Genomic DNA, 13,398 nt, shown 5'->3' with positions numbered 1-13,398 from the left:
CAAGAATGATGCCAGAATATACATTCATCTTAGCAACATTCGAAGTGGTTCTTAAATAAACACAGGGAAAATGTTCCTGTGGTCTGCAGGAGAGAAGGATTTTGCCATACACTGAATGTTTAAATCCCCCCTAATTCCTAGGCTGAAGCCAAATCCCCCATGGCAATGGTGTTGGGAGGCGAGGCCTGAGGGGTATTAGGAGGTCACAAGGGTACACATGTCTGTATAAAAGCAGCTGCAGGAGTATCCTTGTCCCTTCCACCACATGATGCTGTGATGAGAAGCTGGTTCTTTCATGAGCCAGGAAGAAGGTCTGTACTAAACACTGAAGCTGCAGGTGCCCTGATCTTGGACTTCCCGGCCTTCAGATCCGTGAGAAGTCAATGTCTGTGGCTCATCAGCCACCCAGTTTAGAGTACTTTATTACAGCAAACACACTAAGATTTGAAGTGTTAAGACTTTGATTCATCGAACAGTGCCAGAAATTTTGCATCTATCATTTCATTTATCCTTGCACAGCCTCCTCAGGTTCTCTGTTCACATAACTCATGATGAGGCTAGGGATCAGTGGGCTGCCTTCTTGAAATCACACACACAGCTGACAACGCTGAGCTCTGCAGATACACGCATCTTACACCAACAGCCCCTAAATATGCCACTGACTGTCAGGAATCTGAAGAATTTTATCATTCCCATCCTTCCTTCAAACTTGACCTCCCAAATTCATTCTCATACTATGAAAGTTTAAAATTATTTCAAAATAAAAAAATGCAAAAACTTAGCCTGCTATTATTCCTTGCCTCTAGTGAGAAAATGAAAACCCTAGGGAATAAGAAATAGGTTTCAATGAAAAGAAAGGGATGATGTAGATGATTATAGTAGAGACAGGAGAGGCAAAACTTGGTGCTCTGCTGTTTAGGTGGGGAGGGTGGAGGGGAAAATACTTCTTGGTGGTGATCTAGAAGCTGATATGAGTATTGGTTCATTCTTACAAACTAAGTGGCAAACACTGATTTTGTATCTCCTCTGTACCAGCTGAGTACTGGCAATAGGAGGTGACTGAGGCAAGAGGCCCTGCCCTCCAGAACTCAGTCTGGAATGGAAGATGGAGATCTGAAAAAGAATTAAACACCCTATGCTGAGAGGTGCCCTGCAGGCTTCTAGACACTGCTACACAGACGCTGGAGACTAACTCCCTGGGAGGGCTGGGGGACTTGTCCCAGAAGAAGTGACATTTGTCCTGGGATTTCTAAGGGGGAGGAGGAGATTTCCTGGCAGAGAAGAAGGGAAAGGCTGTCCCGGCAGAATTCATTTCCAAGAGCCTTTAGGTCAGAGAGATCACGACCTGCCCTGGAATGGAAGTTGGCTCTGTGGCTTGCAGTGTGGGAAGCATGTTGACAGGGAGCCAGGGGCCAGGATTCTAGGGCTGTCGGGAAGTTTGGCTGGCATTCTGTTCCTGTGGGGAGCCAAAGGCTTTTGGGTAGGGGAGCGACAAGGTCTGCGATAAGATCACTTGGATGGCCTTGTGGAAGACAAAGACAGGTGGTAGAAAGGTCAGCTGTTATGATCTCTGCTTGGAGGGGCTCTTGTAGCTCAAGGGTCCTTGATGATCCTCCAGTGTAGCTCTCAACTTCACAAGTGATAAAAAGATGTCTAGAAAGGTTAAGAGACTTGCACAAAGCTACCCAGCCAGTGAGCAATGGCGTTGGGACCTAAATGATCAGTCAGCTACTGTAGGATTCCTTCCACAGAACACCGAAGGAAAGAAAGAGCTCTAAAGTCTAGATTCCCTATTGGTGGCTTCAGATCTACAAGAGTACTTCTAAAAGCTCATGGAAAAATGGACCAATAGATATATTTTGGTGAAAAAAACATTAAAATACATGCACATGCAGAATCTTCAAAAAGTTCATGTAAAATGTATTTTGAAAAAAAAAAACTATGCAGGTATTTCAATTTTTTGCACTAAAATGAGAGTACCTTTAAATTATATTTTTTAGGAAAGATGTATTTATTTGAAAGGCAGACTGAGGGATAGGGAGAAGGAGGGGGGGGCAAGTTAGTTTCCATCTACTGGTTCACTCGCCCAAATGCTTGTAACAGCCAGGGCTGGGCCAGGCTGAAGCCAGAAGCCAGGAATCCAAGCATTAAGGCCATCATCTGCTGCTTTCCAGGACCATTAGCAGGAGACAGAGTGAAAGTGGGGATGAGACTTGATGCCAGGTAATCTGATATGGGCATCCCACGTGGTGGCTTTCCCCACTGTGCCCAACTTTTGAAGTGCTCTCATATTAGCTTGAAGACAACAGCAAAAAGATTAGAAATTAATTGTAGGTAAAAGACTGAAGCACTGTTTTGACACTGGCTCTGGATCCCTGGTGTCTTATACACCAGATAACTTAGCAAAGTGACAAAGCTTAGTAATAGAACAAAGCCAACAAAAACACAGAGAAACTGAGGGAAAGCGCATGACTGTGTTTTAAAACAACCCAAGTGATCGAATCCTGGCCTGTCACACACACTGAGGTGCAGAGATGTGAAGAAAGCCCTTCTTGAGTTGCCTGTACCAGTTCTTTCCTAAGAGCAGGTAGCCACTATTTTGCCCATGTTGCCTAAAAAGAAGTCCAGTTGGCAAGGAGACATTTCATCCACAGAATTACTGCTCTTGGGGTTAGTCCCCAGAGACGTCTGCCCCAGCATGACCTAGGATGATCACCAGAGTCCCTTATAATTGAGATTCTAAGCCTAACATCTTGTCCCTGGAATTCAAGGACAGAAAAGGGAGTCTGTCCCACTACCTAGAAAAATAGGTTTCTGAGGAAACAAAGCCATCCCATAGTCCTTTCATGAATTCACTCCAAAGATGGAGAGCCATAGAGAATTTATTTTCAGGGTGGATGCAAATTGTGCAACACCTGCACCTTCCCCAAAGGACCCTGAGATTTCCTCTCTGAGCTCAAGGAAGTAGGTAGGGTGCCAGGGATTCACACAGAGCCCCTGTGGGAGTTAAAGGGGCCATAAAGAAGATCTCTGTGTTCTTCCAAACAGCATTTCATGTTGCACATACCAAATTATGAAAAGAAACAGAGCACATGGTGTCTTCCACTGGTCATGCATGAAAATCTGCCTCAATAATCAATTCATGGACATGGAGTATGTCACCACACACGGAGCCAGGGTGTGTGTGGGGGTTTAGTACTACATGTCATTTGACTGCTGTGGGTCTGATCCCTTGTCAACAGCAACGTGCTCCCCCAAAACAGCTCCAAAGGCATCCCTGACACCGCTGCCCTCTGCCAAACCTACAGGATTCTTACCAGGTACTGAAGTCGCTGGCGCTCAGTCTCGGGGGTGAATTCCGAAGACATGGGGATGATTTCTCCATTTCTAATGATTATGGCCCTGAAATGGGGGAAAACGCAGTGTCAGCAGCCAGTCTCATAAACACGCTCATTTTGTGACAGCCACAGCTTGGACCAGACTACACAATATCAGGAGATACTGCTGCCTCCAACCTGTAAGGCAGAGTCTGTGGTTAGTGACTACATCCCTCACCCACTGGAGGTATCTCTATTTTAAGTACATTGCATTCTAGGTAGATTATAATAAGTAAGCATTTTTTTAAAAACTTGATAGGCAGGAAGAGAGAGGCAAGGGAGACCTTCCATTAGTTGGCCCACTCCAAGATGCCTGCAATAGGATTGTGCTATGGCCCAAGCGAGGAGTCAGGACCTTAAACGAAGTCTCCTACATGGATGTTAGGGACCCAATTACGTGAGCCGTCACCTCTGCCACATAGGGTGCAGTCATCAGGAGCTGGAACCAGGACTTGAACCCAGGTATTCCAATGTGGGACACAGGCATCTTCACCTCTAGGCCACACACACACTGGCTCCCACATGATTTTTTTTTTTTAAAAACCTGTGCCTTACCACCCCAACGCCAAGCATGCTACTTGGTATACAACAAGAGTCAGTGAAAAAATGGAGAACCAGTGAATGATGCAGGAGAGGCTAACACTAGTCCTGGGTTATTCAGTAAAAACTGCTGTGACCATGGTAATGTTTCCATCTGTGCAGTCCAATATGGCAGCCACTAGCCACATATGAGTGCTGAGCATCCAAATTCTGCTTAGTGCAGCAAGAGACTGAATTTAAAATTTACTTTAAATGAGTTTAAGTTTAAGCAGCCACACGTGGCTAGTACTTATTGCATTAGACAATACAACTCCAGATCCTTATTATTCAAAGAATCCAGCATGGGCCCCGCCTAGGAGCTTGAGATGCAGAATGTCAAACAGCTTCTACACCTGTAGCGGAATCTGTTGTAATAAGATCCCCAGGCAACTCATGAAAAATTGGAAATGTCTCACCTAGACCCTGGCATTTCTTGGGTGATACTTCAAGTCCAGAAAAACCTACTATCATCTCTTCCTAAGGCTCAGGAAATTCATACACTCCAAAACCTGTGCTGCTGACTCAAGGGTTTTTTGAGAGAATGGAGTTTCCCAAAGCAGATAGTCTAAGGCTACCAGGCTCAGTAACTGTGGAGCAACCTTTCCTGGGCCTATTCCCAGCAGTGCCTTGTGCTTCCAAAGTGGTTCCTGGCAGCCACTTCCCAACTGTCCATCAGCCAGGGCCGAATGTTGCCATTTCTGTGATAACTGGCAGCGACCCAGGGGATTGGTTGCTATACAGACCAAACAGCTCCCTGGCCCCAGGCAGCCAGAGACTAGAGACCTGACCCACACCTTGGAAAATGCTTCTGATGAGCTCAACTCTGGACAGAGGCCTGGGTCATCCTAGGGGAGTCAGCTTCTTTAGGCCAAGAAGCCCCCTGGGTACTCCTCCCCACCTCCCACCTGTAAAGCCAGTCCCTGACATGGGAAAAGTCCCTGTAAACGGGTGCAGCGGTCACAATCCCAGCCAGGACCCTATACCACCTGTGCCCCAGTTGTTGTTATCATAGGAACCAGTGGAGGGGTGCAGGCAGGGGAAGAAATAACAACAAAAATCTTGGTGGCTTTACAGATTGTCTGACACTCCAGGAGGAAAGACGATGGATGCTGTGCGAGAAAGGAAAAGCTGAGGGAATCCGAGAAGACGGTACCCTTGCTGTCATATTCCTTCTATTCCTAATTACTTCCTTTATTATGCTGCCTGAAATATGACAAATTGAAGATTCCTTCTACGCCATAAGCATTTGGCTCAGCAGTTAAGAAGCTCACAGCTCACAGCAGCGTGCCTGGGTTCCAGCCCCAGCTCTGCTTCTGCTCCTGTTCCCTGCTCATGTGCACCCAGGGAGGCAGCGGGTGAAGACCCAAGTAGTTGGGTTCCTGCCACCCCTGTGGGAGACACAGAGGGGGTTCTAGGCTCCTGGCTTTGGCCTGGCCCAGTCCAGCTACTGTGGACATCTAGGGGGTGAACCAACAGATGGGAAGTCTGTCTTTCAAGTAAAGTGGGAAAAAATCCTTTTTATAGACTGAGAACAATTTATAAGCAGCAGTCACCTTCCCAACTAAAGATGACGTCCTCCGTTCACAGATCAGTGTGAGTGAATCCAAAGGGTCTTTGTCCTAATGACCAGCTGAGGATAACTATCCTAAGTGACAAGGTTTGGCATGGAGAAACTTGCAGAACTTGAAGGGGAGGCAGATCATGAAAGACTAGGTCAGGACCTCACCCTACAGAATCAAGAAGAGCCCTGAGATCCTGGGGCAGCAGAGGGAGCAAGGGCCTTGTCTGTCTTGTTCACTCTTCCATTCTAAACACTTAGCACCATGGCTGCCATGTAGCAGGAGCCCAGTATCTGCTGAGCAAGAGAACTTAAGAGCTGTTCCTCCAATTCGAGGTAGGAGGAGAACAGAACTTAGAAGCAGAGGGAGTGAACATTTAGCCTGGTAGTTGAGATGGTTGTGTCCCTTGTTGGAATGCCTGGGTTTTATTCTCCGCTCTGGTTTCTGATGCCAGCTTCCTGCTAATGCACACCAGGGGAGGGAAGGTTTCTGCAATGGAGAGCTGGATTGAACTCTGGCTCCTGCCCCTGGCCGTCACCCAGCTCTAACCATCATGTGCACTTGGGGAGTGAACAAACGGATAGAAGCATGTTTTACTGTGCATTCTCTCCCCTGTCTCCAAAAAAAGAGAAAAAAGCTAAGAGGCAGCAGGTGTTCACTTGAACAAGTAATGTGGGGTTGACTTCACAGGGAAACCTGGAAATTCACCTGCTCGCCCAGCCATCTTTCCTGTTCTCTTCCTGCCTGTGGCTAGTCTGTGATCACTTCCCTCTCAGGGTCACCCAGCATCACTTAGCTATTCCCTCTTCTCCTCTTCCAACCTCTCTCTGTAGGACCTTTGCCCATAGCACAAAACCATTCTCAAATCATTTTGTGTCTAGAAAATACAATACAGTGAAAGCCAAACAGAAGAATCCTCTCCTCATTCAAAATTCACCTCCTGAGACTGTCCTCCTCTCTTCCCTACTAAGCCTAGTTTTGTAAATGAATAATAATCTATGTTCAGGTTCTGTATTTCCTCAAGTCCCATGGATCCCTCACACAGTGATAAATTAACTTTTTGCCTACCCAACCCCAAAGGTGCCATCACAGTAGAGTAACCAAGTGGCCTCACTGTTGCTCTGTCCCATGGGCCCCACGTCATTCTGTTCTCCCAGGAAGCATCTTACGGTCTCTCCCAAAGCTGGCTTCTGGATCACTCCCGCTCAGATGTCTCCAACCCTCTTTTGGTACTGTGGGCTACAACTCTGTCTCACTACTCTCTCCCCTGGGCAGTCTCATTTGCTAACTCCTTAGCACTCAAGGTTCAAGGAGATCCCTCTCCTACACACATTTTGTAACTGTTTATTGTCTTCCTTCCATGCAGTGTGGAAGCTTGTAAGGCACAAAGCATGTCTATCTTGATCAACAGTGTAGCCCCACTGTAGCCCACAGGCAGGGTCAGGCCACTGTAGGCAGAACTCGCTACATACTTTCAGGGTTCAATGCAAAATACAAAAATGCAGGAACCCTTGTTTAAAAACTGAGAACTTCACCATGGTGACCACAGAGCATTAAACTAAATGAGAGGGCCTTCTGAGAGTGCCCTGCCAGGACTGCACCGTTCACACTCACGAAGTGGACCTTGACTGTGTGCCTTGATGTTCACTGTATGAGTCAACAACTTCAACAACTATATACACTGCAGGCTCCAGGTATCCTTCCCAGTCAAAGCCCCTCTACTCTTGGGTTCCTGGGATCACACACTCAGTCTGGTTTGAAATCATGATCACAACCCCGAGTCAGTGCCTCTGCCAGTTTTCTCTCTCTCAGGGAAAGACAACTTTCCACCCCACTGCCCAGCCCTAAAATCAGAGAGCCATTCGGGAATTCCCATTTTTCTCATCCTCCACGTGCAGACAGGCACTAAGTGCTGAGGCTTTGCCACCTCAGAAGCACACAAATCCCTTTCCTATTGAAGATTTATTTATTTATTTGGAAGGCAGAGCTGGGGAGAGAGCTCTCCCATCTGTTGATTCACTCCCCAAATGGCCACAAAAGCTGGGGCTGGGCCAGGGCAAAGCCGGGAGCTCTACCTGGATCTCTCGCATCATGGCAGGGCTGGAAGTGGAGCAGCCAGAACTGGAACCGGTGCTCTGATAGGGGATGCCTGCGTTGCAAATGGAGCGACTTAACCCAGGCACCACAATGAGGGCTGCTCTTTCCTTCCTTGATTCCCGCTGTCAGTGTCTATCTTGGTTGCCACCAAAGCTTTTCTGTGTGATTCTGGAGCTCCCAGCAAGCCCCTCTGATCCATGCACAAGGTGGATTATTTAAATCTATATGTTTCTAATGGACATATAATTGTACCCTTTTATGGGGTATGGCACTATTAAATTATACATACACAGTGTGTAATGATTCCATCAAAGAAACTGGTGTATCTGTCACCTCAAACATTTCTCATTTCTTCATGCTGGGAACACTGAAAACATTGTCAACCATAGCTATCCACGCCTCCTACCCAGCTGTACTCCTGTCCTATGAACCTTCTCCCCGTCCTTCCCTCTCAACTCCCTTCTTAGCCTCTAGAAACTAACAACCATTCCACCCTCTACTTCTATCAGATCAACTTTTTCAGTTTTCTCGCATAAATGAGGCCATGCCCCACACCATGTCCCCTACCTAAAGTGCCTGGATGGCTTCCAAATGTTTTCCGTTTCCTTCACTGTCTGGTTCTTGCCTGTGTTTCCAGCTCCAGCCTCATTCCTGCTGCTCCTCTCTCACTTGCTTCTTCCTTCTCACGGACAGCCTATCCTTTCTGAATCAGCTCAGGAGAATGCACTTCAAGGCCTTCCAGGTCCACTTTCAATGTCCCTTATTGAGAAGCTCGAGGCAGGGCTGGCGCTGTGGCACAGCGGGTTAACGCACTGGCCTGAAGCATTGACATCCCATATGGGCGCCAGTTCAAGTCCTGGCTGCTCCACTTCCAAGCCAGCTCTCTACTATGGTCTGGGAAAGCAGTAGAAGATGGCCCAAGTCCTTGGGCCCCTGCAGCAGTGTGTGAGACCCAGAAGAAGCTCCTGGCTCCTGGCTTCAGATCAGCACAGCTCTGGCCATTGTGGCCAACTGGGGAGTGAACCAGCAGATGGAAGACCTCTCTCTCTCTCTCTCTGCCTCTCCTCTCTGTGTAACCTTTCAAATAAATAAATAAATCTTAAGAAAAAAAACAAAAAACAGAGAGAAGCTCAAGGCATCACATGTTCAGCTGTCCCATGGCCCTAACCAGTCCTCATCGCTATTGCTGGTTTCGTGTTGTCTTTACCCCAAGGATGTTTTCCTGGCAAAGCCTAAGTCACCGTCTCTGAATCTCAGTGTTCAGATATGCAGCGACAGTTTGCCAGGGACTAAATGAATGAACTGTGGGCTGGGCTTGGGTGGATGAACAGCGTATCCACAAAGGAAGGCCCTAAATAGGACTTTTGTTCACAGCTGCATTACAGCCTGAGCCCTCAAAAATCCACACGTCTCTTCACTGGTCTTTCAAAAAGACAGCAGGCAAAAGAGGATGCTTCTTTGGCTGTGTCATCCCTAGGAAGTGACCCAAAGGCCAAGGGAAAGCGAGTCAAGGGCCCCCTCCTTAGGGAGAGAGGGAGGGAGTATGCAGCAAAGGCAGCGGCTACCACCACATTTATTCTGTTCTTAAATTTCAAGTTCACACACAATGAGGTACATGCATTCCATTCTAGTATTACTGCTGGGGCAATCCTAACCTATTACTGTCTTTTAAATTAGGCTGTGTATTTTATTTAGTCTTTTTCAAAAAAAATTCTAAATTAACAGTCATTGGACACATTTATGGGCTACAGTGTGACATCTCAGTATGTGCAAACATATACTGATCAAATCACAATGATCAGCATTTCTTCTTCTTTGACACTACTTTATGATCGGAGCCTTGATGTTCCTTACTTCCATTTGCTCATGAATTAAATAATTAAGGGGTGTTTAGTGCGGTCATTAGGACACTACTTGGGATGCACATATCCTACATTAGAGTTCTGGGTCCGAGTCCTGGCTCTACTCCCGGTTCCAGTTTTCTGCTAATGAACTCCCTGGGAGGCAGCAGACGATGGTTCTAGCACTTGGTTCCCTGCCATTCACACGGAAGAACCAGATTGAGTTCCTGGCTCCTGCTTGGTGCAGCCCTGCCTGTTAAGGCATTTGGGGAGTGAACCAGAAAGAGAGACCCCTACGCTATGTTACCAGGAACTCACTCCTATCTTGCTCTGATTTGGTATACTACTTTTTTTAAGTAGGCAACGATAATCAAATCCACCTGCACACAGAGCAGTCCTCACTTCCATCTGAACTAGCACGGTCTTCCCTCACGAGGCCCCTGTGGAGTCGAGACGACAGCACATTTGACTGCCAGCCTTCCCGGCCGCACATCACGATGCCTCTTCCCATGTGATCCTTGGCTTCCTTTTGATCTTTCTCCCTTTCATCCCTCTGATCTCAGGATCAATTTGTCAGAGTGCTGCTCTCCAATCTGCAGCAGGGCAGTGAGGGGCACAGGGGTTTCAAAAGGAACGGAGTGCATGTGAAGGCTGACAATTCTCATACTAAACAATCAACAAAGCAGAGAGATGCCGTTCCAGCCACTTGCTCTCAGCACAGGGCCTCTGTACTTCATATCCCACCCAATATTTTATGAGATTCTTTTCCTAAAGAAAATTTAAAGTTAACTTTTCATTCACAATGACTGCAATGGCAATCTAGGTGCTTGCGTTTCAGTTCCGGTCTAGCAGGTGGGGTGTTATTTGTGACTCAGTGAATAAGATTTGATGTTTGTAATGAGTCAACTTCAAGGATGGGGAAGTGGAAGCAAAGCTAAGGCATGAATAGTATCCTTTTCATTTTTCAAAGATTTATTTATTTTGAAAGAGTTACAGAGAAAGAGAGACAGAGAGGGAGAGAGACAGACAGAGAGATATCTTCCATCCATTGGTTCACTCCCCATATGGCTGCAATGGCTATGGCTGGGCCAGGCTGAAACTAGTGGAACTCCATCTAGGTCTCCCACATGGGTGGCAAGGGCCCAAACACGTGGTCTATCCTCCACTGCTTTCCAAGGCAATTAGCAGGAGCCAGATCAGAAGTGGAGCAGCTGGGACATGGACCAGTGCCCAGGTGGAGGCCAGCTTCTCAGGTGGCAGCTTTAACAGACATGCCGTGATGGTGGCCCCGATGAACAGCTTTCTGAATACTGCCCTCCACCCCTGTTAACCACCGAGCAGGATAGCGGCAATTTACTTCTAACTGACAAGAACTTCGAGTTTAGAGAACTCCTGAAAACTCTGCTGCCTCTGTCCTCCAGTGTTCCATCCTGGGATGCTTGTTTCTAACACTGACTCGGTTTTGCATTCTCTTAAGGAAACCACACTAACTGTTAAGTCCTACCTCAACGTGATGTCCTTAGGGCAGAACAAACACACCTTTAAAAGGCACTTGACAAACTAGAAAAGAAAATCACTGATACAGTATCTGACCAGGGATGGGCCAAGGTTGTGGCATAGTGGGTTAAGCTATGGCCTGTGATGCTTGTGTCCCATACTGGAGTGCTGGTTTGAGTCTCTGCTATTCTGCTTCCGATCCAGGTTCCTGCTGCAGGCAATGGATGGCAGGCCCAAATACTTGGGCCCCTGCCACCCACACTGGAGAGCTGGATGGAGTTCCTGGTTGTTGGCTTTGGCCTGTCCCCAACCTGGCTACACAAAGGCCATTTGGGATGTTAACCAGCAGATGAAAGATATCTCTGTCTCCCCATGCCCTTTCTCTAATGCTCAGCTTTTCAAATAAATACAATGAATCCAAAAAAAAAAAAAAAAAGAGAGAGAGAGAGATGTGGCTAGATGACTGAGGGAATATGTAAATGTTCAATGTATATAATGGAAAGATGCACAATTTCACTTGTCCAGGAGGATGCAAATAGAAGTAACAAAGAGTTTTGCTCATCAGATCGGCAAACATTTTAAAAAAAAATCACCACTATTTTGTAGTTCTCATATAGGGTGATAGGAAAAAGTCATTCTCATAATTAATGGGAATATGAATTGTTACACCTTTTAAGTCTTTTAAAACTCCAAGTACCTATTTCTTTTTTTTTTATTAAACTTTTATTTAATGAATATAAATTTCCAAAGTATAGCTTATGGGTTACAATGGCTTCCCCCCTCCCATAACTTCCCTCCCGCCCGCAACCCTCCCCTTTCCCGCTCCCTTTCCCCTTCCATTCATGTAAAGATTCATTTTCAATTCTCTTTGTATACAGAAGATCAGTTTAGTATATATTAGGTAAAGATTTGAACATTTTGCCCATATAGCAACATAAAGTGAAAAAACTACCATTGGATTACTAATTATAGCATTAAATAGCAATGTACAGCACATTAAAGACAGAGATCCTACATAATTTTTTTTTCAAATTAATTAATTTTCTATGCCATTTCCATTTTAACACCAGGTTGTTTTTTTTTTTCATTTCCAATTCTCTTTATATACAGAAGATCACTTCAGTATATAATTAGCAAAGACCTCATCAGTCTGCGCCCACACCGAAACGCAAAGTATAAAAATACTGTTTCAGTACCAGTCATAGCATCACTTGGCTTTAGACGACACATTAGGGACAGATCCCACATGGGGTGTAAGTACACAGTGACTCCTGTTGCTGACTTAACAATTTGACACTCCTGTTCATGGCGTCAGTAATCTCCCTAGGCTCTAGTCATGAGTTGCCAGGGCTATGGAAGCCTTTAGAGTTCACTGACTTTGATCTTATTCCGAAAGGGTCATAGTCAAAGTGGAGGTTCTCTCCTCCCTTCGGAGAAGGGTACCTCCTTCTTTGATGGCCCCGTTCTTTCCACTGGGATCTCACTCACAGAGATCATTCATTTAGGTCTTTTTTTTTTTTGTTTTTCCATGATATCTTGGCTTTCCATGCCTGCTATACTCTCATGGGCTCTTCAGCCAGATCTGAATGCCTTGAGGGCTGATTCTGAGGCCAGAGTGTTGTTTAGGACATCTGCCATCCTATGAGTCTGCTGTGTATCCCACTTCCCATGTTGGATCTTTCTCTCCCTTTTTGATTCTGTTAGTATTAGCAGATACTTGTCTTGTTTGTGTGATCTCTTTGCAAGTACCTATTTCTAGTCCATGGTTCAGGCACTGGCCTTTGGGAACTCATACACGCCAGGGAAGTAAGACTGTGCACCTAGGACACAGACACGTACTTGTTGTGGCAGAGGTTGGAGGCAGCCTGAATGTCTGTCAAAGGGGACCTGTTGAATGGATTGGTTTGTATTCCACATCGCAGTCCTTAGGACACAAAGAGACTGAAGTCTGTGTTTAGTGACCTGGAGGCACCCACGATGGGCTGAGGAGCAAATGGCACAGTGATGTGTGGCACAATCCCACGTTTATAAAAACAAAAACTATATATAGATGCCCCATCTAAGTGAAGGCTCTGATTCCAAGCCAAAAAGCTGCAGCCTGGGCTTGGCCCCGCAGGTCTCCCAGGGGAGCTGGCCTTCCCCAGCCTCCTGCTCGTGTCTCACTTGTCTCCACTCTGACTGGAGTAGCTTGTAGCTACTCCACTTCTCCATTGTAGCTCCACTGTCACTTAACAGTCTGTCGCCCAGGGCCATCCTGGGGCAGGAGGAACAGACTCGGGGGGGGGGGGCACTTTGCTCTCTTCTCTCTGCCTCTTGCATGCATTATCACGCTAAGTGAATAAAGCCTCCATTGCTACTTTCAGTTTTGTCCATCGTCCCAGCTGACCACCTTGACAGTACATGACGATGTCTGAATGAGTAGCAAGAAAAGCATGGGAGTAGAAGAGT

The 13,398-nt window shown here is 46.4% G+C and overlaps 1 protein-coding gene across 1 annotated transcript in view; it reads right to left on the bottom strand.

Annotated features, from left to right (window-relative positions):
* The window catches only part of PPM1H (protein phosphatase, Mg2+/Mn2+ dependent 1H), a 296,864-nt gene that overhangs the window by 91,003 nt on the left and 192,463 nt on the right, over nt 1-13,398 (bottom strand). Inside the window, exon 5 of the mRNA XM_062203311.1 lies at nt 3,318-3,402. Within this exon, the coding sequence (XP_062059295.1) occupies nt 3,318-3,402 (85 nt within the window). The remainder of the gene's footprint in view (nt 1-3,317; nt 3,403-13,398) is intronic.

Source organism: Lepus europaeus, chromosome 10 (assembly GCF_033115175.1).
Source record: "Lepus europaeus isolate LE1 chromosome 10, mLepTim1.pri, whole genome shotgun sequence".
NCBI classification, from domain to species: domain Eukaryota; kingdom Metazoa; phylum Chordata; class Mammalia; order Lagomorpha; family Leporidae; genus Lepus; species Lepus europaeus.
This window is presented reverse-complemented; position numbering and strand designations above follow the sequence as displayed.